Here is a 24,509-nt window from a genome sequence, read left to right as displayed (position 1 = left end):
GCTGCTGCTCCCAGGGCTCTCCTGGCCCACACGAAGGAGGGGTGCAGGTGCCACGGGCCCTGAGGAGCAGCACGCCTGGGAGAGGGCAGCCCAGGGAGAGGGGGCACAGGGAAGCAGCGGGGACACACACACACAGCATGGGAGGGAGTGGAGGAGACGTGGGGTTTTGCTGCCCCTGGGGTGCCGTCCACAGAATGACCAGGGTTGGAAAGGACCAGCATGACCTGGGTTGGAAAGGACCTTCAAGCCCCTCGAGTCCAACGGTGAACCCAAGAGTGACAAGGCCAGGGGTGCTCCCCAGCCTGCAGCCTCTTGCCACACCCAGAGTGGTCTGAATGATTTTTCTGGGTGGAGAGTCAAGAGGGCACAGGCCCCGTAAACCCTTCAACTTTAGGAATAAAGAGCTGCAGTGGAAAGCGACGTGCGTGCATCACCTTCCTCACGGGCTGCTTTTGGGACCTGGAGGGCACCTGGCTCTGCCCCCTCAGTGGCCACATGGGCTGCAGGGAGCCAGGGGATGGAGCAGGGGAGCAGGGACCCACCTCAGGTGGGAGAGCGGTCCCTGAGGGGTGTCACGGAGCCGTCACAGCAGACAGAAGGGACACAACGAGGTTCGTGCAACAAACGGGCTCTGTAGAGATTCAAATCCATCCTTTGGGGGGGGCCACGAACTGGTACAGGGCTACAGAGGGAGGGCAATAACAGGTGCCTGGGGACTTCAACAACACTTGGGCCAGGGGCTCTACATCCAGGTTCTCAGGGGTGATGCCTTCTCCGGTGCTCCTTTGGCTGGGGAAAATGTTTTTGGGAGGAGTTCCAGCAGGTGTCACAGTAGGACCCTGCGGAGTGAGGCTCTGCCAACGGTGCAGAAAGGGTGCTCAGAGGGGGAGACCTGGCCGTGATGAGCTGGCTGGCCTGCGAGGGGTCTGGGAAGAGCTGTCCAAGTCTGCTCAGGCTCTCTGCCTCACCAGAGCTGCAGAGAGTTGGCTTTGGAGCCCTGCACTTCCCACCCAGCCCTGCCGTGCGTCACCCATGGATGAGGCGGAGGAACCTCTTGTGCCACATCCGCGTCTCGTTCTCTCCCTCCTGCTCAGTCAGCACCTGGTGCATCTCGTTTCTGTTGCAGCTGTGGCGAGTCACCTGCAAGGACAGCCTGAGTTTGTAGGACTGATACCACTGCCCATCCCTCCCTCAGGGAAAGCGGACCCCCGTGATGGATTTTTTTGGGAATCAGAGAGAAGAGTGGAGAACCAGCTGGGAAGTGGGAGGGAGAGGATCATAGCTATGGGCTAGTCCTCTGTCCTGCTCTGGTGCTTCTGTTCTTTGTTATCACCCTGGAAGCACCCAGTACATAGTGGGAATCCTTCCCTGCAGGGAAATGCTGGGATACCCTGATGGGTGGGGGGCTCTCCAGAGCTCCTTTGTCTCAACATTAGTGGCTGCCTCTGTCACCATCTCTTACAGTGTCTGTGCAAGCCCCACTGCCTCAATCACATGCCAGCTGTGCTCCTGTCACTATCTGTCACACCTCCCCAGCACACACAGTTCTGTCTTCCTGGAGGGACAAGCAGCGGGCCAGGGAGTCCTGCAGGGACTTGAGGCTGGCTGGAAGGACCAGCCATGGAGAAGGCTGTGTAAAGGCTGCTTCTCACCTTCTGGTTGTAGAGGTTCTTCTGCAGGCACTGGTGGCTCTTGAACGCGCAGTAGTTGGGGTGCTGGATTCCATCTGAGTCGCAGACCTGGGAAGATGGGAATGAAGACGGGAGAAAAAGGAGGAGAGGGAGGGATGGGAGCACCCAGTGGGCACCCACCGGTTCGGCGCGATCTCCGTCGTGGAAGGTGGCATCCTCTGCCTTCAGCCAGAGGGCCACAAGAGGGTCGTTACAGCCATGGGTGGCCATCCGGCCACACCAGTACTCCATCCTCAGCCCTCCAAAAAACTCCATGCCCAAGTGCTCGGAGATCCCCGCGGAGCTGGTCTGCAGAGGGGTGGGAGAAAGAGAGCTGTGCTTCTGCCTCCCCCTTGCCACCGCCGCGCCCAGGCTCCTGCTCAGGGCCTGGCTGTGAGCGCAGAGATGCTCCGTACCATGTTGCCTCCTCGCTGGGCCAGGATCTGAGGGTTGATGTAGGTGATGAAGCTGCCTGCCTTGCAGCGGTCGCGGTGCAGGCTCCGGGTGTTCTGGCACTGCTCCCTCTTCAGGGAGCAGAAGGCGCAGTTGGGGCACAGGTCCATGTGGCGCCGCCCCAGGTTGTCACACACCTGGGGTGGATGCAGCGGGGGGGTCAGGGAGGAAAAGAGACCAAGGAGCTCCTACATCCCTGGCTTGCAGCTGGTCAGCTTCTCCAAGGAGGTGGCATCTGAACGGGCAGTGCTGACCAGCTCCGGCAGTGGGAACCTTGTGGTCAGCACTGCAGGGAGCCCTGCACACCGTGGGGGCCAAGGGTGGACATCAGTGTCTGTACCTCGTTTCCAAAGCCAAGGATCTTTGCTTCTATCTCCTTCCAGAGCTCTGTGAGCAACGACGTGAGGCAGTTTCCCTCCAGCAGCTCATAGCACAGGATCATCACGGCCTCAGCGTTCTTCAGGGCTAAAAGGCTGACAGGAAAAGGGATGGGGAAAGGCAAGTTGCATGTCTTGGTACAAGCTGAAGAGATAAACCTGTACTTAAAAACTGAAAGGAGGGGAAACAAGCCCAAAGCACAGTAAAAAACCTTACCCAAAGGAACCTTGGACTCTTGGCATGGTAGAACAGGGGTGTCTGCAGAGTCTGTACTTGCCTGTATAACGTGGAGGCTACAGGATGGAGGGGGTGTGTGTGTGTGTATTTGGGAGCACATGAAGGGGACTAGATGAGGACCACAGCTTGAGGAACTTTCCTCAGGACCCTGCAGCAGCTGCTGCCTAGTTTTGTCCATCTGAGTGTACAGCAAAGAGGAATTTGTTAGAGGTCTGCTGAGTATTGACCACGGGGCAGCCCCTTTTGGGCCTGGAGTATGTGGCTTATCAAGCCTCCCTCTTGCTTGAGCCAAAGCATTTGACAGAAAGGGGAAAAAATCAGTTACAGTGAATTAACTCTTCAACTAAACCAACATGGGAAGCTAAAGGTAGAACATTTAAGGACAGCAAGGTAAGAACTGTAAGAATATTTTGTGTGTCAGGAATAGTAGAAGTTGTAGATGTGGTGCAGAAGTGTTACAGACAGGATTGGTATCAACTCTCAGTAATGATGTAGAAGAGGTAAAAATGCTCATTAAATATTTGTCTTCTGTGCCTGGAAACAAAACCACCAGTGATAAATGAACTAACTTTGATCTGGCAGGAAGTAAGAAGAGCAGCAATTGCTTATGTTACAATGCTCTTAAAATACATGCAGGGGCTAACCTATATGACCAAGTTCTCCTAAGAGTAGCTGAAACTTCTTGGAGACCTTCAGATTAGCATGAAAAAATTAAAAAAGAGGTGATGAACCTGGAGGAAGGTCATGAAGATGAGATTTTCTAAGACCTGGGAAACTTGCACCTAGAGTGAGAAGCTAAGAAATCTTCACTTAGATGTGCAGTCAGTCAGTCTGTCAGTAGATGGAAGAGTAATGACTTCTGGTGACTGGAACTTGGGGTGACATCCACCCAAATCAGAGATGAGCTGCACATTCCTGACACAAAGGGTATTTAACATGGGAGCAACTCATGGGGTGGTTCCTTCACAGCTTGGAGACTTCAGAAAGATGTCCCAAACTTCTTTCAGAGGAAGGGTCTCTAGCTCAGCCCCACGATACCATTTTTTTCCTTCAAGGCTCACTGGGCATGGCTAGTTTTGTGCATCTTCTTAACAGACCCCTGGGCCCTGCCACACACACAGATGAAGGAGCTCCCAGCACGTGCTCTGTGCTTGCAGCAGGTCAGGAACAAGCCAACCAGTACCCAAGCAGTTCACACTGACCAGCAGCAAATGGGCACGGCAGGATCTCTGAAGGCATCTCCCTGATTCTGACAGCTAAAAAAGAACCTGGGACATCTTAGCCACAGAAAAGACACTGAGTGCTAGGTCCTTTTCAAAAGGATGCAAAAATGCAAACTGAGGACAGAGGTGACTGGTACCAACTCTTTCAAGCAAAGCTGGAAGAAGTTAAAATGTGCCAGTAAAAGAGAGAAACAAAGACCACCTGCCCTGCAGGGAGCACTTCCAGAACCTGTAAGATCCTTTATGTCCACTCCTCCATCCGATGACTCCACATGATCCAATTTCTTTTTGGGTGGTTTTTTTTTTTGTTTGTTTCCCACGTAAACATTCAGGCCTCTTAGGATACCAAGAAAACCAGGAAATTTTAAATTTAGAGCAAAAAAGTCTGTGCTCATCCCACTTGAAAATCTTGTCTAAGGTTGTTCAATCCAACCCTCTCAGCATTTTTCTGTGTCAGGGAGCTGGACAGGGCTCAGAGAAGACCCAGTGACAGCTCCCAAGGCACACCCAGCACTTCTCTTCCCTAAAGGATTGCTCTTTGTGTGGGGATTACCTAACACTGACAGCTTCTCTCTTAAGCAGTTGTAGCCCAGGAGGGCAAGTGTTTGGCCCACTTTGCTGATAAATCTGTGACAGCTGAAGGGACTTTGCCACCTTGCCTGCTTACACACAGTTGGGTCTTCACAGTCAAGATTTGGCAAACTGGCTGGGTCATCTTGATGGCACCCACAGCTTTCAGTCTCCTAACTTCTCTGAAATAATTTATCCACAAATATGTAATGATTGGCTATTGTTCCACTACTTCCTTTTTATTCCAGTGGAAGTTTTGATTTGATTGCTTCTTCATGGACACCAGGACGATCAAGCCAGTCAAGTGAGAGACACATGAACAGTCCTTAAAAATGATATTAATATCCCTGGTGTTTTCAACACTGAGGTAGAAAAAAAATATGAAAACTGTCCAGCTTGCTGCACTTTTTTAAAAATAGCAAATAAATAACAAGCTGAGCTCAGAAAGCGACTGCTAATTAATGGGTCTAACAGTATTTTCTTTCTCCAACACACATACTGGTCTAACAACTGCAGCCCAAATAAGATGCAAATGGAGAATGATAGGCAAAAGCAGCAGCAAAAAGGAACTCAGCTCCAGTCTTCTCTACCAAGATTGCTTCCATAAGTAGCTCATAAGTAGTGATAAAACATCTGCTGGGTCTTGGTGACCTAGTTGCTCAGAACAGCTGCCAAGTCTGAGGTGAGCAGGTGCCTCTGCTGCATGGCAAACTGGATTTATAGCCTGAGCTTGACACCAGGGGCTCACACAGATCAGGAAGCCTCACCTGCCTATGCAACCCCACTGGCACTTTGCTGTTGGCCATGGGCACAGATGTACATGAACTTGTGTGCTGGTTTGGTGGGGTTTTGGTAGCAGAGGAAGGGCCCCAGGGGTGGCTCCAGGAAGAAGCTGAGATGCTGCCCCTGCTCCAAACCCAGCCAAGGAGCCATTGGAGGGACAAGAGATGCACCTCTGCCATTAACATATGGAAGAACTGAGGCAAGAGATGAGCAGGGCGAGCAGTTAAGGGAGAAGAGCTGAGCTGGAGGGGCAGAGGTGCTGGTGGCTGGTGAGGAAGAAGGGGCAGAAGGTGCCCCAGCAGCAGTTTCCCTGCAGCCCATGGCGAGATGGCAGCTGTGCCCCTGCACTCATGGGGGAACGTGGAAGCCCCCGTGACTCTGTGGGAAGCCCAGGCTGGAGCAGCTCCGGACCTGGTGGGAAGGACTCAGGAAGGAGAGGTTGGTGGAGGCCTCTGTGCCATGGGAGGGACCCCGTGGGGAAGCAGGGCAGGACTGTCAGGAATCCTTCTTGCTGAGGAGGCAGGAGCAGCAGGAACCCCCAGCCTGTGAACTGACTCCAAACCCCATCCCCTGTCCCCCTGTGCCGCTGGGGGGAAGGAGGGAGAGAAACCGGGAACCAAGGGATTGGGGCCCGGGAAGAAGGGAGGGGTGGGGTAACATCTGCAAGCCCTGCTCTGGGTGTGTCTGTATCCTGGGGGGGTGTGATTGGTGTGGAATTACATTATTATTTTCCCCAAGCTGAGTCTGTTTTGCCCGGGCCCTTAATGGGTGAAGATCCCTCCTTGTCCTTTGTCTGGACCCAGGAGCTTCTAGTTGGGCTTTGTCCTCCCCATCCCAGGGTGTGTGTGAGGGGGGAGCTGAGTGAGCAGCCTGGGGCTGGTTCTCTGCCTCTGGGTTAGGCCCAAACCATGACACACACGTGCAGATTCACATGAACTGTTGTCCATAACTTCTGTTCACCCACCCAGGAAACTGAGCTGTGACATCAGCCTGAGGTTACCAAGAAATGCTGTTGCCCTGTCACATCCGTTTCCTCCCCTATCTCTGTTCTCCATCTCTGCTGTGGGGCCCTCTGGCCTCATGGTTGCCTATTTATGCCCGGGTTAGCCACCCCATGTGAGGGGTTGGCAGGGACATCTGCATAATTTCCAGGTGACAGCTCATTCCTGAAAGCGGCTGAGAAGCGTCAGGGGACCAGGTCTGACCTCACATCAACAGACCCAGGGACAGGTCCTGGGCTCGTCACTGGCTGGTGAGGGGTCCCTGCTTCCTCTCCCAGTGATTCCCAGTGCTCTGGCACTGCTCTCTGCAGAACTGGGAGGCAACGTCTCAAAGGGAATGTAAAATAATATAATGGGCCAAGAACAAGAGCTTCTTGAAGGTAAGAAGAGACAACTCCAGATAAAAGCCTGTCTTGCTTTAGCATCTCAAGACACGGAGCGATACACATGAGCCCACCTCGGTGTCACCTCTGATGAGTGTTGGTTTCCAACACTCACCTCTCCTTTGACCTAATGACAAGGATTTAGGCCACTAACCTTCAGCTGCTGAACATCCTTGGTACTGGCTGGCTGTGTGAGGGGCAGTGAGAACCTGAGACAAGCAGAAATGAAGGGAAGGAGCAAACAAGAGTTTGCCAGCACTTTGGAACTTCCAGTTCAGGAGGGTATCTGTGGGAAACTAAAGCCACTAAGGAAGAAGCCATTCCTAACAGCTTGAGAAAGAAGAAGAGGTCTTGGCCTGCATGCCAAGAAGGCAGACAGGCTGGCTGGGTGCCTCAGAGATCAAAGTCTGCAGGTCACCCAACCCAGGAGCCATTGGGAGTACAGGAACAGAACACCTGTCCAAGGGTTGGAGGGCACAACATGTGGGAACATTTGTGTTTTGTAAATCTCTCATGCTGACCTGTATGGTATTGCAGCCTTTCCCCCCTCTGCCCCTCTGGGACAGCCCCCTGACTCAGAGATTTCCAGACTCCTGGGAGCACCTGAACTTCTGGCCTGGTGGCAAGAAGACAAGCTGCTTTGTCATGTCTCCCCTTTCACAGCAGCAATATGGAGACACTAAATTGCTCCTTGGCCAAAAGACACCTCTACCTCATTCCCAAGTGACAGCTAGTTCCTGAAAGCAGCTGAGAAGTGTCAGAGAAATGGGTCCCATCCTGCATGCCCAGACCCATGGTAGGAAGAAAAAGTAATTGCTCCTGGGTGATGATGATTTGAAGGGAGTGTTTTTTTCTGGGGGGATGGTATTTTAACAAAGGTCTTAAAGCCCCTGGGGATGAAGGATGTAAGGACAATAAGGGCTCTTTTGGGGGGGTAAAGCAGGAGTGGGAGGGTGCAGCCACCAGGGAGGGCTCAGCTCAGCCTTGCTGGGGAAGCTGGCCTGACTCAACCCATGAACATCCATGCACAGACACCGACAGGATGGTGCCTGTATCTGGGGAATCTGGGAGGCTGGGAGTGATGCAGGGGTCAGAGAGGACAAACAACTCAACGCTGGGAAACTCTGGGAAAAAAGAGCAAATGCAATTCTTGTGTGCAAACAGAAGAGACAGGAAGGGAGCAGAGGCTGACCAGCTTCTGCATACCCAGCTGCTAAAACCTGCCACTGGATGGTGCCCACCGAGCTGCAGCGTGTGGGTCAAAGGGACACTGAAAGTGGCTGCAGCAGATGAGCTGCACAGGCTTCCTAACATGAGAGCAGTGGAGCTCTGCCCAGCTCACTGCAAGCCCCAGCCCTGAGGAGAGGAAATACTGTGAAATAAACAACTCTGGAATCAACGGGGCAGCAAGCACAGTAAAGACTAAAACCTGAAAATAAAATCAGTAAGAGACACTCATTTCCCCCCTCCAATGCCTGGCTGGTGGCAGAGAGACCCCAAAAGTGTGCTGCCAGCTCTTCTTGTTCCTTTGCTACCAATGCCATGTCTCTCTCTAAAGGTCACAGCTCCCTCCATCAGGCACCAGGAAAGCTGGTAGGGCTACCAGAGCAGCTGACACAAGCAGGGGTGAGCAAGAAGGGAGGGATGTCCTGCTGGACAGGAGACCCTAGGGAAGACACTCCCCCCTGGGTTCAGGGGCTGTCACAGACCAGTCCCACCCAGCCCTGCTCCTCTTGCTCAAAGCATTTCCTCCCCTTTTTAGGCCATGCTTTGAGAGGAGGTGGGCTGTGGGGAGCAGCAAAGCTGACAGGCATGGTCTATATCACCTTTTTATCCTCTCCTGAGCTTAAGCTTTGTTTAGCATGATGGATGGGGCTTGGCTGCCAGGTTACACACACAGCCAGCCTGAATATCTTGGAGAAGCTCTGCAGCAGACTGGTGAGTGTCATCTGCAATCACAGCAGCCCCTCAGTAATCCCAATATACCTAAATCAGAGCAAGGTTTAATTTTCAGAGGCAGGAAAAACAAGCATCTCCTCAATGAAACAGATTTTTTTCTTAAGAGTATAGAACACCAAGGAAAAATTTGCCAGGCAGTAGGAGCTTCCTACAGTATCAGGAATGAGGATGACACGAGTTACAGCCTTGCAAGAGAACAGCTACAGGTTTAACAACACAATGCAATGAATTTTTTTACATGCAGAGGTGGGATCTCTGGCTCAGCTGCAGCAGCATGCAGTGTGTTCCACAGCAAGCACAGATGTGCAGTCAGCCACAAAACCTGTGCACTTCTGGGGATGTCACTGGCCAGCAACAGAGCAAAGCTAAATAACTTCTCTATGAGAACCACATCAAGACAGCATTTTTATTTCTTTCTTTGTTTTGCTCTTGGCAAGCAAAATTATCTCTGCAGCTCACTCAGAGCAAGTGGTCCTCAGCCACAAAGCACTACAGGATTGAAGAGTAATTTTGTGTGAAAACATGCTATTCTTTTGCAAGTCCAGCCTCACCACCCCAGCTGCCTGAGCTTGGAGGTGAATGGATCCTGGCAGAGCAGCTGAGAAGTGCTCAACAAGCTCCTAAAGCATCTCTAGGCTGGTGGAACTAAGAAGGGCATGTAGAAGGACTGCAGCCTGTGCTGAGCTGACGTGCAGCTTCTTTCAAAGCCAGAACGGGGAGCCAGAACCCCCCCAGAAGAGCAATGCATGGATGCAGAGCACAGAGAGGTGCATGAGCTGGTGGAGAAGCAGTGGCCCTGCACAGGCAGGAGCAGGGCTCTGTGCTCCCAGCTCTGCTTCCTAGCCCAGGGCTAGGAAACCCAGGGCTGCTTTGGGCTAGGAAACCCAGGGCTTCTTTGCTCTACCCTGGTGTGTGAAGGAGCCCTGCTCAGGTCTGGCTGCTGAAAGAAACAGGAGCCTGACATGGCAGGCAGAGAGGAGAGGGGTACAGGGAGACACATCTTTACTGCAACCTCTCAAGGGTGCTCTTTCTGCAGGTCACCCAGGCTCCTGTGAGCTGGGAGGAGGGTGGGTGCAGAGGAGATTGCACCCTGCAGGTGTCACAGGGTGGAGATGTGGGATAAAGCCCTGCCTGCAGCCGAGGCCCAACCTCAAGGCACTTTGCTCAGGATGCAAGGACAGTGACATTGCCAGGCACAGGCAGTGCTGGGTCACCCTCTCACCTGTATCTGAGGGGCTCCCTGGGTGCATCCCCACTCTGGGTGGGACAGCTTGCCTGCCTGTGACCCCCAGCTGCCCGGGGCAGGGCAGGAGTGCTGGGGGGCTACCAGGCAGGGCTTGTGAGGACAGCCCTGCATGGACACCCTGTGTGGGGGCTCCCTGGGAGGCAGGTGGGCCTTCCTCTCACCTGCCACGGGGGATTGCTTCCTTCACCTCCACCTTGGGGCTGGCTGATGTGTTCTTTGCTTCTGCCTTGGTGTCAGGGGCCGGAGAAGAGACCTCAGTGGCCGTGGATGCCTCCAAGGAGAAGGTCCAGTGGACCAGATGCCAGACGCTGTTATGCAGGCGTTGTGCCCAGTCTTGCTTGGCCTGGTCAGGGGATTCCAGCTCAGGAGTCGAGGGGCTAGGGGTTTCTTGAAGCTCAGGCAGCTCTAGGGAGCTTGGTGCCTCTGTCGTGGCTGGTGGAAGATGCATAAGAGGACTTCAGAGGAGTGCCTGTGCTGGCACTCAGCAGGGCGTCGGGAGGCAAGAGAGAAGCCTGCCCCAGAGCTGGGGAGAGAGCAGGACGGGGGCACTGAGGGCACCTGTCTGAGGCCAGCCAGGGAGCTGCTGGCATGGGGGAACTAGCTACAGGAGGAGCAGAGGCAGGCAGAGCAGCTCAGGGCAGCCATACCTTCTTCCACAGAGGAGCGTCTGTCCTTTGCCCGGCCCAAAGCACGAGGGTACACACTTGAACACGGGATTCGCTGGGCAGAGGAGAGAGGGAAAAACGTGAGTCCTGCTGTGTCATCTTCCTTCCCCCCTCCCCAAGGGATGTCCCGAGCCCTGCTCCCCACCTTGACGTAGAAGCGGCGCTTGAGGCAGCGGTACTGGGCAAACAGGCAGAAGGAGCGGAACCGAGGGGCCTCTGGGAGGGCAGAGCAGACTGGCCCTGCGGGAGGAGGAGAGACAGGTGTGGGATGGGGGTGGGACACAGGTTCGGGCACCTGCCCCCTCGGCCTGAGCACCACAAGAGATGAGGACCTCTCAGGTGGGTGTTTTCAGAGAGGCTTGTGGTTGAAGAGCAAGTCAAAGCTGTCTGTCCCCAGCTGGAGATCACAGCCTGGTGCTGTTATAGTTCCCAGTCCCAGGTGCCACATAGACTTTCTCTCCAAAGCACCCAGGGTTTCTTTCTGGCCATTTTTGCATGGTTATCTTCCCTTCTACAGAGACACAAACCTCTTGTTCCCAGAGCCTGGGAAGGACCCGGTTATTAGTCTTTAAAGGGTTAAATATATATATAAAAGAGAGAAGTAGTGATGTGATGCGTTAAAAAGTTCACCAGACTGGGCCTGAGAAAGCAGAGGAGACAACCTCTTCTGTGCATAATGGTTTGACAGTGAATCCAGCCATGCAGGGAATAGGGAAAAGCCCATAAGGCCCAGATGGTGCTGCCAAAGCCTGTGCCTGGACACGTGCACCAGAGCCTTGAGGCAGCTCAGCAAATCCTGCTGTGCCTGCAGGGCAGCCAAGGTGATGCATGGGAGCTGAAAACCCTGGGAGAGGTCAAGCCCTGGCTGAGATGGAGGAGCTCAGCAGTGGAATTGCACTGCTCTGCTGTTGGCTGCTTGTACATCACCTCGTACATGTACACACCTCTTCTCTTGTGCTGAGCATACAGATTCACCAGCAAAGGTAGCATTTCAGGTATCCACTAGGATCGTAGCCCAGAAGAATACCCATCATGTAGGGAACAAGCCAGACTCCCCTCCCTTTCCTTTGGTGGTGCCTTATGAGGTGCCTCCAGGATGCAGGGGACACTGCCTGGGGCAGGGTGGATGTGCATGTGGACTGGGAGCTGCAGAGTGACCCTCCATCACACAGCCACCCCCTGCCAAGGAGCACTGCTGCTGTGGGGCAGGGAAGGAAGCTCAGCCACTTGTTAACCCCAGCATTAGTCTGGCTCTCCACAGCAGCAGATGCCAGGGAAGGCTGGGAGCATGAGAGCTTGCTCTGTCCTGTCACAAACTGCTCCTCTGATGATACAGAGACTTTCCATTTTGGGCTGTGGGGAGGAAAAAAGTACATTTTCATTTCAGCATCTGGGAAATAAAGGAGTACTTGCCACAGATAAAGTTTCCCATGGGCTGTCTTTGCTGATCTCTTGATTTCCACCACGGCTCAGCTCTCCCATAGCCTGCTGAGCACTGATGGCCTGGCCTGATGAGCCCTTGCCTCCTGCAGCACTGATCCCTGCCTCCTCCTTTCTCTCAGCTCATCTCAGGTATGGAAACACTGGTCTTTCTTCCAACCCTCTGACCTTCCTGCCAAGTGCAGCCCTTCCCAGCACCAGCTGCTTGCTTGAATCAATATGACCTTTTGCCTCTGTGCTCTGCTCTCCCTGCCCGTGTGTTGATTGCAAACAGCTCCAGCTTCTGCTGAGTGCCAGGAAGCCACCCCCTTGGGCTTTGTCACCAACTCCACGCACAGGAGCTCCTGGCAGAGGGGGTGGGTGGCAATGAATTAACAATTGCATCATCACTAAAAGATGAGCCAGCCAAGACATTTGCAGGAAGCATCCTCCTGACTCTCATCTCCCACAACAAAGAGTGTTGAAAGGTTGTGTGTAGGCTTCTCTTGTCTAAACCACAAGGTAGGTAACTGTTTCCACCCAGCACCACACCTGAAGAGGCACAGTTAGTGCTCAGGAATATTTGCACCTAGACAGCACTGCCATTTATCTGTGGGGACAGCAGAGGCAAGACATGTGATGGCACATGCTGGGCCTCTCAACCTGGCAAGCAACACTTGCCAAAGTAGTCCCAAAACTGGAAAGAAGGGAACACTAAAGAGAATGAAGTCTGATGGATGGGTCTATTGGGCTGAGGCATGGAGGAAAAGGAGGAGAAAATGGCATTCTGCAGAACTGCTCTGTCTCCTGGGATTCCCAGGTGCACCTGCTCTTGGCACACAAGCCTTCGAAGGCAGCAGCAATGGGAGTGTGGCTGGGTACACCAAAGAGCAGTGCCAAGATGCTGGGAACCAGCAGGAAAGGAACCAGAGACAGCACCTGAATGCACCAAGCACCAAGGTATCAGGGGCTGCAGGTGCCCACAAGTGAGTGAGGAGCCCAGGACCCATCCCAGGCTCTGGTGATGGGAGCTGGGACCAGTTCCCCTGACACAGCTGCAGAAACAAGCAAGAAATAGTTGCCCTCAAACTGCAGTCCAAATGAGCACAGTTGGCTGATCATTAAGTTCATTGACGTTCACAGCTAAATATAAAGACATATTTTTTATGAGAAAATTGTTCCTATTTTTTTTTTTTTCCCTCTGAAGAAAAATACAACAGAAGTAGTCCCAAGTTTTTCAGCTGCACAGATATAATTATGCCACTTAAATTCTCTGGTGCAGGGGTACAGGGAAAGTATGACTGCAGAGATTTAAAGGGTGATGTTGCTATGGTGCTTTCTGAATTAGGATATTTCTTGGCTCCTGAAATGTTAAACACTTTTTAAAGCAGCTTATTAGCTCAAGCTTTCTTAAAGGCCCATGAGATTTCATGAGCAAAGCTTCTGTGTTAAACCCCAGACCAAGCTGGAAGAAGCTGGTCAGCTTTTAAGATGAGTTGTTGGCTTCCCAACAACATGAGGAACCTCAGCAAGCTTCAGAAAACTGGAGCCAGTTGGGTTTTTTTCCTGTGCCACCCCACTAATGGACATGTGGAGAAACTGAGGAGCTCAGCAAAGGGCTACCAAAATGGCCATGGCTTCAGGCTGTGACCCGTGAAGACAGACCTGGGCAGCTGCAGATACTCAGCTGGGTGAAGGGGAGATGGAGAGCTGAGTTAGCAGGGACCTGAAGGAAAGCTACAAGATGACAAAGTCAAACTCTTCTCGGTAGTGCCAGACAAGACAAGAGGGCAAAGCATGCAAATTCCTGCTTGGGAGATGAGGAGTGGCCTTTAGGAAAGTGGTGCAGCACTGGAAAGGGTGCCCAGAGAGGCCACAGAACCACACCCCCTGCATGAAGCCACAGTGCTCTAGCACTGGGCATGTCCCACTCAAAGCTGAACTTTGGGCTCCAGACTCCAAAACCATGGAATCCTATCATAGAATCACAGAATGGTCTGGGTTGGAAGGGACCTTAAAGATCATCTAGATCCAACCCCCCTGCATGAGCAGGGACACCTCCCACTAGACCAGGTTGCTCAGAGCCCCATCCAACCTGCCCTTGAACACCTCCAGGGATGGGGCATCCACAACTTCCCTGGGCAACCTGTGCCAGTGTCTCACCACCCTTATAGTGAAGAATTTCTTCCTGCAGTCTCACCTGAATTTCCCCTTTACAAAACTGACCAATCCCACCCCCCCTTCCCACGACCCTGTGGCATTTTGGGGCAGACCAACAGCCAGCAGCTCAGCTCCAGCTGGGATGCTGTGTCCCTGCCCGTGTCCCAGCCCACGGGGTGATGCCCCCACCTTCTGGGATGGCTCCGTGGTTCTCATCCTGGTCCAGCTGCACGATGGTGGGGTGGAGGCAGCCCTGTGCCTGGCGCAGCTGGCAGGTCATCTCCACCTTCTTCCCTCTCTTCAGGGCAGCAAAGAAGATCTTGTACTCGTAGTTTGTCAGAGGGGTGCCCGGAACAGGCAGCAACAGAGGTGCAGCAGCAGAGGACACCAGCAAGGTCAGCAGTCCTGTGGGAGGAGGCAGGTTGTGCTTCACCCTCCTGAGCAGGGGCAGGAGGTTGGGTGGGAATGAAAGCCCAGCTGGTGGGGTGAGCTGAGCTGGCCTGAGGTCTCCCTCTATTCCCCTTGCTGAGCTGGGGGAGCCAGGAGCCCTGGCTGGAAAGGGGGGGGGGGAAAGATTGAAAAAGCAGGCAAAAAGAGGAAAAAAAAAACAACAAAGGAAAAGTAAAAAAATGGAGAGAGAAAAAGAAAAGATGAGAAAAGAGGGAAAAACTGACCAAACAAAAGAAACAAGAGGAAAAAAAATAAATAAAAAGAAAAAGAGGGAAAAACCGAATAAAAAAATTTAAAAAGAACACAAGAAATTCAAAATTTGGAGGCTTTTTTTGGGGGGGTTGAGTAGCAGTTGGGTTTTATTGGTCTGGTTCAGGGGACGGATTGTCTTTGTTGTAGGTGGTTTGGTTATTTGACTATAAAAACCTTGCAGACCTGGTAGCCCCAGTGCCCAGCCCTGGCAGCCACCAGGGTGGGACCCTGCCCCTCCACGGGGACACCCCTCCAGCTCCTGCCCTCCCTCCTTGGCCTTCAGCCCCTTCCTCTCCCACCTTCCCTGTGCTCAGCAGACCCTGGGGTGGCCCTGGGAGGGTGGGAAGAGGCTGGGGCAGGTGCCACTCACCCATGAGGCTGAGCAACCACCCCATGTCTGCCCCAGGCTCCAGCAGGGCAAGGCAGCAGTGGAAGGGGAAGGGGATGGCATCACAGCTGGGATGGAACACAGGGAGGTGGAAGGTCTGCCCTGGCTCCAGCAGTGGAATGGGAAGGGGATGGCATCATATTTGGGGTGGAACACCTGGACATGGGAGGTACCAGGCACTGGGTGCTCGGGGGGAGCAGGGCATGGGGTGGGAGCTGCAACAACCTGCAGCTGCATGGGAGGCCTGGCTGGGTGACAGGGGCACAGGGGCACAGAATTGCCTTAGTGGGAAAAGGCCTCTAAGACCATTGGGTCCAACCATCAACCTAACACTGACTAGTCCTTAGCTAAACCATATCCCTAAGGAGTAGGTCTGTATGACTCTTAAAAACCTCCAGGGATGGTGACTCCACTGCTGCCCTGGGCAGCCTGTGCCAGTGCATGGCAACACTTCTGAGGAGTAAGTTCTTCCTAATATCCAACCTAAGTCTCCCCTGGCACAAACTGAGACCATTTTCTCTTGTTCTACTGCTTGTAACTTGGGAGAAGAAGCTGACTCCCACCTTGCTCCAACCTCCTTTCAGGCAGTTGTAGGGAGTGATGAGGTCTCTCCTCAGCCTCCTGTTCTCCAGGCTGAACAACCCCAGGTGCCTCAGATTCTCCTTGTAAGATGTTCTCTCCAGACCCTTTATCAGTTTGGATGCCCTTGTGTCGTGTTTTGGGCCCAACACAACAGCAAAGAACCAGCCCCATGGCTTCTCACTCAGCTCCCGCCTCACACACCCTGGGATGGGGAGGACAAAGCCCAACTAGAAGCTCCTGGGTCCAGACAAAGGACAAGGAGGGATCTTCACTGATTAAGGGCCTGGGCAAAACAGACTCAGCTTGGGGAAAATAATAATGTAATTCCACACCAATCACACCCCCCCAGGACACAGACACACCCAGAGCAGGGCTTGCAGATGTTACCCCACCCCTCCCTTCTTCCCGGGCCCCAATCCCTCGGTTCCCGGTTTCTCTCCCTCCTTCCCCCCAGCCAGTCCTGCCCTGCTTCCCCACGGGGTCCCTCCCATGGCACAGAGGCCTCCACCAACCTCTCCTTCCTGAGCCCTTCCCACCAGGTCCGGAGCTGCTCCAGCCTGGGCTTCCCACAGAGTCACGGGGGCTTCGGGAACAGCCACCTCCCCTGGCCCGGGGGCTTCCACAGCTGAGCAATCAGAGCCCACTGGCAGCAAATCCTCTGGCCACAACATCCAAGTCCAGGGGCCAAGTTCCCCCCTCCTGGCACCTTCAGGGAATGTCCCACCACGTTCCCCCATGAGTGCAGGGGCACAGCTGCCATCTCGCCATGGGCTGCAGGGAAACTGCTGCTTGGGCACCTTCTGCCCCTTCCTCCTCACCAACCACCAGCATCTCTGCCCCTCCAGCTCAGCTCTTCTCCCTTAACTGCTCGCTTAGCTCAGATCTTATCTCTGTTGGCTGGGTCTGGAGCAGGGGCAGCTTCTCAGTTTCTTCCCAGAGCCACCCCTGGGGCCCTTCCCCTGCTACCAAAAATCCCATCAAACCAAAGCAGAACCTTGTTTGGATTCACTCCAGCACCTCAATGTCCTTCTTGCAGTGAGGGGCCCAGAACTGCACACAGTGCTCAAGGTGCAGCTTCATCAGTGCTGAGCACAGGGGCAGGATCACCTGCCTGGTCCTGCTGGTCCCACTATTCCTGATGCAGGCCAGAATGGTGTTGGCCTTCTTGGCCACCTGGGCACACTGCTGGCTCAGGTTCAGCCCTGCCAACCAACACACCCCAGGTCCTTTTACTCTGGGCAGCTCTCCAGACACTCTCCCCCAAGCCTGCAGCGTTGTTGCCTGGGGATGTTGTGCCCCAGCCCTGTTGAACCTCCTACAAGTGGCCTCAGCCCATGGAACCAGCCTGGTTGGGGCCACAGATAAAGCAGAGAGCAGCACAGCCTGGTGCTGCTGAAGAAGTTGCTTCTGTCCTAAACTGTGCAGGCCACCAGAAAGGGGTCTGTCAACAGCCTGTAGCTCTGTGGGTCTTGCAGGAGACAAGGTGTAGGCTTGAGATGTCTTGCTGGAAGATAGTGTTTCTGAGAAGACTGAAACAGCACTGAATTTTAGGGTGGTTTGGTAGCTTTTTAACAAGACAGTGAGCAGGAGACATTTTTCAGCCAGCTTTTGCCACCCACAATGAATCAGGCAACAGTCCTGGGGCTTGCAAATTCTGTTACCAGTTCCCAGTCTTCCACTGCTCAGCTTGAGATGGTTTGCTTAGCAGCTGATTTTGGGCAACTCCAGGGCCTTCAGCTTCCCAGCTCTGTTAACTTGCTGCTCTCCCATGAGCCAAGGCTTTCTGCTGTCCTGACCTGAGCAGTTTTCCAGAGGAGCTCAATTTTGAGCTCAGTGGCTGCTGGAAGTGAGTGACCCAGGAAAGCAGACTGTCCTGGCATGTCTCTCAGTGCTGTTAGTGCCTGGCAGGGCCTGGCTGCTTGGCCTCCATCTGCACGTGCCAGCAAGAGGCTGATGGCGTCTGAAAACAGGAGGCAAGAGTGAGTGACCAGGGTCCCCAGACGTGCACTGAGCTCAAACACAAGGTGAAGTACCTGTCAAAAATGTCATCCCTGGTTGAAGCTCTCGTAGCAAGGCCTGTGGGGAGCTGCTGAACATTTGGACAGAAGGTGGCCAGTGGTGTGAGGACAGGTTGGCTACTTAGCACGCCCCATGCACTGTGGCACACCCTGGGTTTGGTTCAGATTGCCACATTCCTCCTGGGAACTCTTACAGTCCCCAAGGCCACAGAGAAGCCAGGCAGGCTGGGGTGTGTGCACCCAGCAGGGCTGGGAGGCTGCCAGTGCAGAAGACACTGCTGTGCTCTTGGGCTTGGTTTGTGCCAGCTGGGCACGGGGCACTTGTGTTGGAAGTTTCCACCAGAAAATAAGCCATCTTTGGGGGAGGTTTGCAGCATCAAGCACTGACAGTGGTCAGCACTGCCCAGCACAGGGGGGATGGGTACCAGTGGGCTCTGCTTCCTGAGAGCTGACTTGGCACTGTCAGGGTTGCACCACCCAAGGGGCACAACAAGCTGCACAATTTGCAGATGTGCTGCTGTGTTTTTAGGGCCACCACAAGATGGCCTTTCCTGTTCCAGCCTAAGCTTGGTGGGCTGGTACCTGCAGCTGTAAGCCCAGGCCTCCAGCTGTGCCTCACTTCAGCAGCAGGTACGTGCCCCAGCAGGGTCACAGCTTGCTGCTCGTACATGAGGAGAAGCTGTGTTTGCCACGTTGATGTCTGATTGCCACGTCAGTTCTGGGCTTTGGAAGAGCCTGTCTGGTTTGTGAGGGACCTCCCTTCTGCAGACAAGCTCCTCTTCCCAGTTAGTCTTGTCGTTGTCTCCAATACCCCAGTTACCAATCCAAGGCCAGGCTGGATGGGTCTCTGAGCAACCTGGCCCAGTGGGAGGTGTCCCTGCCCATGCAGGGGGGTTGGAACTAAGTGATCTTCAGGGTTCCTTCCAACCCAAACCATTCCATGGTTCTGTGGTTCTATTTCTCAGCATTTTCCATTCCACCCATTCCACCACACACACCAATGTCTGAAAACCTTGAAAACCCCAGGATCATGGCTCACAGACTTTTCCTTCTCTGCTACCAGGGTTATATTGCCCTTTCCTTCATCAGGCTGCTAGAAGACATCATAGGATCAAGGGGAGGGATCCAGAATATCACCATCCTGGAGTGACAGGCTGATCCATTCCCCCAACCTTTTGTCTCCCCTCCACCTTGGGGACATGCATGGTGCACAACCTCTCAGCCTGGGACATCTAAGGGCCAAGAGCAGTGATGGCAAACCCAGCCAGAAGAGGCTGACCTGGCTGTAGCACCTCTCTGCCAAGCCAGGCCTTGGCTCCAGTGAGTGAAGGACCAGCTGGGAAAGGGTGGCTGCAGAGCCAGGTCACAGAGGTGTGTAGCTTGGTTCCTCATCCATCTGACCTGCCAAGACAGGTGCCCACTCAGGCACACAAAGGTCTTAACCAAAGGAATAATGGCTAATGTTTGTTAGACTGTGTCAGCTCTGGGAGTTAATTTGGGGGGGGTGAAAGGATGTATGATCAGCTCAAGAAGCTCATGAAATGGAGGCTACAGAGGCTGGGTGTGAATTCCATACTCAGTGCTCTGTCTACCAGCCTTCCTAGAAAGCATGTGTCTTCAGTAATTTGAGATCACAGAAACATAGAACCATCTTGGTTGGAAAAGACCTTCAAGATCACTGAGTCCAAACAATAAACCTGACAGTGACAAGCCCTTAACCATATCCCTGAGTCCCACACCTACACTTAGACACCTCCAGGGATGGTGGCTCCACCACTGCCCTGGGCAGCCTGTTCCAATGCCAAACAACCTTTTCACTGAAGAAATTCTTTCTAACATCCAACCTAAACCTCCCTTGGCACAACTTGAGGCCATTGCCTCTTGTCCTATCACTTGTAACTTCCTTGAAGACACCAATCCCCACCTCTTTACAACCTCCTTTAAGGTAGTTGCAGAGACTGATGAGGTCTCCCCTCAGCCTCCTTTTCTGTGGACCAGGCAACACAATTTCCCTCAGTTTCTCCTCATGAGACACACACTCCAAACCCTGCACCAGCTTCATTGTCCTTCTTTGGACATGCTCTAGTAGTTCAATGTAATTCCTATTACTGCAGTGCCCAAACCTGCACACAGTGCTCAAGGTGCAGCTTCACCGGGGCCAAGTAGAGGAGTAGGATCACCTCCCTGGTCCTGCTGGCCACACTATTCCTGATGCAGGCCAGGATGGAGTTGGCCTTCTTGGCCACCTGGGCACCCTGCTGGCTCATGTTCAGCCACTGTCAATCAGCACCCCCAGGTCCCTCTCTGCTGGGCAGCTCTCCAGCCACTCCTCCCCAAGCCTGTGGTGCTGCTGGGGTTGTTGTGGCCCAAGTCCAGGACCCAACATTTGGCCTTATTCAAACTCATGCCGTTGGCCTTGGTCCACTGGTCAAGCCTGTCCAGATCCGTCTGCAGAGCCTCCCTGCCCCCGAGCAGATGGACACTCCCACCCAACTTGGTGTCATCTGCCAACTTACTGAGGGTGCACTCTGTCCTCTCATCCAAATCATGAATAAAGATGTTAAACAAGAGCAGCCCCAGCACTGAGCCCTGGGGAACACCACTAGTGACTGGCCACCAGCTGGATTTAACTCCATTCAGCACGACTCTATGGACCCATCCAACTAGATTTTATCCAGCAAAGCATGGACACATCCAAGCCACAAGCAGCCAGCTTCTCTAGGAGAATGCTGTGGGAAACCCTGTCAAAGGTCTTGCTAAAGTCAAGGTAGGCAACATCCATAGCCCTTCCCTCATCCAATAAGTTTGTGACCCTGTCATAAAATGAGATCAGGTTGGTCAAACAGGACCTGCCCTTCCTGAACTCATGCTGACCGGGCTTGATCACCTGGTTATCCTGCACTTGCTGCATAATGGCACTCGTGATGATCTGCTCCATCAGCTTCCCTGGCACTGAGGTCAGAGTGACAGGCCTGTGGTTCCCTGGATCCTCCTTGCAGCCCTTCTTGTAGATGGATGTCACATTGGCCAATCTCCAGTCAATTGGGACCTTGCCAGTTACCCAGGACTGCTGGTAATTGATGGAAAGTGTCTTGATGAGCACTTTTGCCAGCTCCCTGAGTACCCTTGGGTATGTGCCATCCAGCCCCATAGACTTGTGTGTATCTGAGTGGTGTAGCAGGTCACTGACCACCTCCTCTTGGGTTATGGGGGCTTCAAACTGCTCCCCATCCATGTCTTCCAGCTCAGGGGACTGGGTACCTACTGTACAACTGGTCCTACTACTAAAGACTGAGGCAAAAATGGCATTAAGTACCTCAGCCTTCTCCTCACCCCTGCTCACTGTGTTTCCCCCTGCATCCAATGAGGGACAGAGGTTCTCATCAGCCCCCCTTTGGTTGTTGATCTATTTAGAGAAGCTTTTCTTGCCATCTTTGATGGCTGCAGCCAGATTAATTTCAAGTTGGGGTTTGGCCCTCCTGATTTTCTCCCTGTGTAGCCTCACAACATCCCTACAGTCACCCTGAGTTGTCTGTCCCTTGTACCAGAGGCCACATGGTCTCCTTTTTCCCATGAGTAGCAGCTAGATACTTTACTCAGCCAGCCCAGCCTTCCTCTTGGGCTTGTCTCTCAGGGGATGGCCCGTTCTTGTGCCCTTCAGGCTTCCTGCTTGAGGAATGTCCAGCCTTCCTGGACTCCTTTGCCCTTCAGGACTGCCTCCCATTGGACTCCATCAACCAGTCTCCAGAACAGGTCAAAGTTTGCCTGCCAGAAGTCCAAGGGGACAGTTCTGCTGACCCTTCTTACATCTCCAAGAACAGAGAACTTCATCACCTCATGGTCGCTGTGCCGAAGGTGGCCTCCAACCACCACATCCTCCATCTCTGTCGACCAACAGCAGGTCCAGCTGAGCACCTTCCCTAGCAGGCTCTCTCACCATCTGGATCAAGAAGTCATCCTCTACACACTCTAGGAACCTCCAGGACTATTTCCTCTCTGCTGTGTTATGTTTCCAGCTGACAGCTGGGAAGTTGGAGTCCCCAGCAAGGACAAGGGTCAGTGACTGAGAGGCTTCTCTCAGATGTCTACAGAGTACTTTGCCTGTCTCTTCATCCTGACTGGGTGGTCTATAGCAAACTCCCACCAAGCTGCTCGTTTCTTACCCATAAACATTCAATCCTGTTGTCACTATCATGAACTTCAAGGAATTGGTGGCACTCCCTAACACACAGGACTACTCCACCACCCTTCCTACCTTGCCTGTCCCTTCTGAAGAGCTTGTAGCTGCAGGACTCCAGTCAAGTGACTTGTCCTGTCACATTTCTGTGATGGTGACAATATCCTGGCTTCCCTGTTGCACGACAGCTTCCAGATCCTCTTGTTTGTTGCCCACACCATGTGCATTGGTGTAGATGCTCTTCAGCTGGGTTGATGGTCCCACCCTTTTTTTGTGAGAAGTCCTAGGTGGCTGCTCTCAGGCACTCCCCTGGTAACTAACTGACCAGTGACCCATGCATCTTTTTTACCACATCTCCATCCCCTTCAACTCTAGTTTAAAGCCTTCTCCTCAAGCCCTGCCAGCTCTTACAGCAGGATCCAGGGGGTAAGCAGAGACAACAGAGAAGCACTTCCAAAAACACCTGGGGAAAAAAAGGATTTCAGGAAGGAAATTCTGCTAAATCTCTTTTCTCACCTTAGCTGGAGTGAAACCACCAGAGTGCTGGTACAGGCATGAAGGTGCTGGGAAGTGCAGGATGTTTGTGTATCAATACATTGCTAGAAAATGACCACTGAGCTCTTTGCTGATGGGGGAAGCCATGAGCAGTTCTGCCTGTGAAGCTGTTAGGGTGGAGCAAGGAGGGGGCCAACAGAGACCCTGAGGCAGAGAAGGTTCCTTACGGGGCATCAAAGAAAAACTGTGGTACCTTCATTTACGAAAACATACATCTAAAAGAATCTCAAGGAAAGGTAGATGGGAATAATGTTAGTCTGAGATGGGGGACAACGAAGCCACTGGCTGAGACAGGAGCCCCTATCCCAGTGTCTAAAGGATTGAGTTGTCCTCCTGTCCTGCGTCTGGAGGATGTGGAGCTGCATCTCAAGAGCAGGCCTGGGCTGCTGAGACCAGCTGCCACCTGCTGCTAACAGAAGAGTGGAGAGCCCAGCCATGAAGCCACCAGAGTCATTGCACAGCAGCCAAGAGAGGGTCCTCTTCAAGTGCAGCTCTAGGTCTTCCACGAAGCTGAATCTACTCCAAGAGCCCAGCCCAGCTGGACACCTTCATGCTGGTAGCTACTTCCCTGTGGGAAGGGATGTGGGTACCTGCCCACTCAGACCAAGGCCTCCATCTCCACAGAAAAAAGCATCAGTCTGTGTGCTGTTTGAAACCAAAATGATAGGAATTGCTGACTTTAATCACAGGTTAAATCACCTTTATTCAGCAGTGGGACTTCATTTTGGTAGGCTTGCTGCCACTGGCTGGGAGTGATGCAGATATGCTGATAAATATAGACTTTACATTAAATTTGGCCCTCATTTGAACCTGGTGGATAAGTTAATCTATTCACATTTATAAAAGCACTGCACAGTTATATCATGTATTAATTCAGATGCTTAATTTACATTTTATTTTGTTAGGAAATGAAGCATTTAAAATTTATTTATTTATTTTTACTTGCCATTTAGAAAATTTAATATTGAATTGATTGTAAAAACCAGCATTTTAAAATGGTTTCTTGACTTAGTGATACAACCCAAAGCAGAGTGGACTCATAAAAGCATCCTTGGATGGGCTGCTCCAGTCTTTTTGGGCAGGTTTCTTTAGTGCAAGATCAACCTGATGAAGCTGACAGAGCTACTCTTGGTGCAAGAAGGACCTTGGACCTCAGAGCTCCAGAGAGAGCTTTTCCCACCTAATTCCTTGTGTGGTAACTAAATGGATTCTACCAATGGCTGGATGCTTTAGGTTTCCAGAACAAGGAACTATCATGGTCTCCCACTTTTTTTCCTTACTTGTTGCTTGTTGTCTTTGTGATTAAAAGTAACCCCAGCCTTTTATCCTCACAGCCTGGTTTTAAGCTTTGAATGAGTTATTTCTTCAAGAGCAGAGACTCAAACTACTGAAATTAAATTGTATCTCTGAAAAAACCAGGCTGAACAGGCAACTTGCTGAACATTGTTTTGCCCAGAGCCTTTAGGAGAACAGTGTTTGTCACAGGTTTTCCTGTCCTTAAGACTTGGGCAAAAAGGCCTTTTTAAAACAAAAAACCTATATTGTTTTTATGTATTCAGAAGAACAAACATAAACTAGCATAAAATAACCAAGACATATGATGATACTTAAAAACAAAATAGATTTTATCTGATGAAAACAGCTATGTTTCTTCTGATACTGTAAGGATTAGGCAACAGAGAAGCTTCCTTCAGTTGTCTTTGGAAAGCAGTTCTGCTGTTACCTGTAACTACCACTTCCCAACAGTTGTATCCATAGAATCACAGACTGGTTTGGGTTGGAAGGGACCTTAAAGATCATCTAGATCCACCCCCCTGCATGGGCAGGGACACCTCCCACCAGACCAGGTTGCTCAGAGCCCCATCCAACCTGCCTTTGAACACTTCCAGGGATGGGGCAGCCACAGCTTCCCTGGGCAGCCTGTGCCAGTGTCTCACCAC

The 24,509-nt window shown here is 52.6% G+C and overlaps 1 protein-coding gene across 1 annotated transcript; it reads right to left on the bottom strand.

Moving 5' to 3' along the window:
- Positions 1 to 1,026: 1,026 nt before the first annotated feature.
- Positions 1,027 to 21,072, bottom strand: ACRBP (acrosin binding protein). The gene is made up of 10 exons (XM_009999002.1): positions 20,810 to 21,072; positions 14,337 to 14,584; positions 10,714 to 10,808; positions 10,551 to 10,623; positions 10,065 to 10,335; positions 2,464 to 2,596; positions 2,087 to 2,260; positions 1,812 to 1,979; positions 1,653 to 1,739; positions 1,027 to 1,140 (listed from the first exon to the last, which is right to left on the bottom strand). The coding sequence occupies exons 1-10, from the start codon at positions 21,070 to 21,072 to the stop codon at positions 1,027 to 1,029; spliced, it is 1,626 nt and encodes a 541-aa protein (XP_009997304.1).
- Positions 21,073 to 24,509: the final 3,437 nt, after the last annotated feature.

The sequence above is a fragment of the Chaetura pelagica genome, unplaced genomic scaffold (assembly GCF_000747805.2).
Source record: "Chaetura pelagica isolate M959 unplaced genomic scaffold, ChaPel_1.0 scaffold120, whole genome shotgun sequence".
Taxonomy (NCBI): domain Eukaryota; kingdom Metazoa; phylum Chordata; class Aves; order Apodiformes; family Apodidae; genus Chaetura; species Chaetura pelagica.
This window is presented reverse-complemented; position numbering and strand designations above follow the sequence as displayed.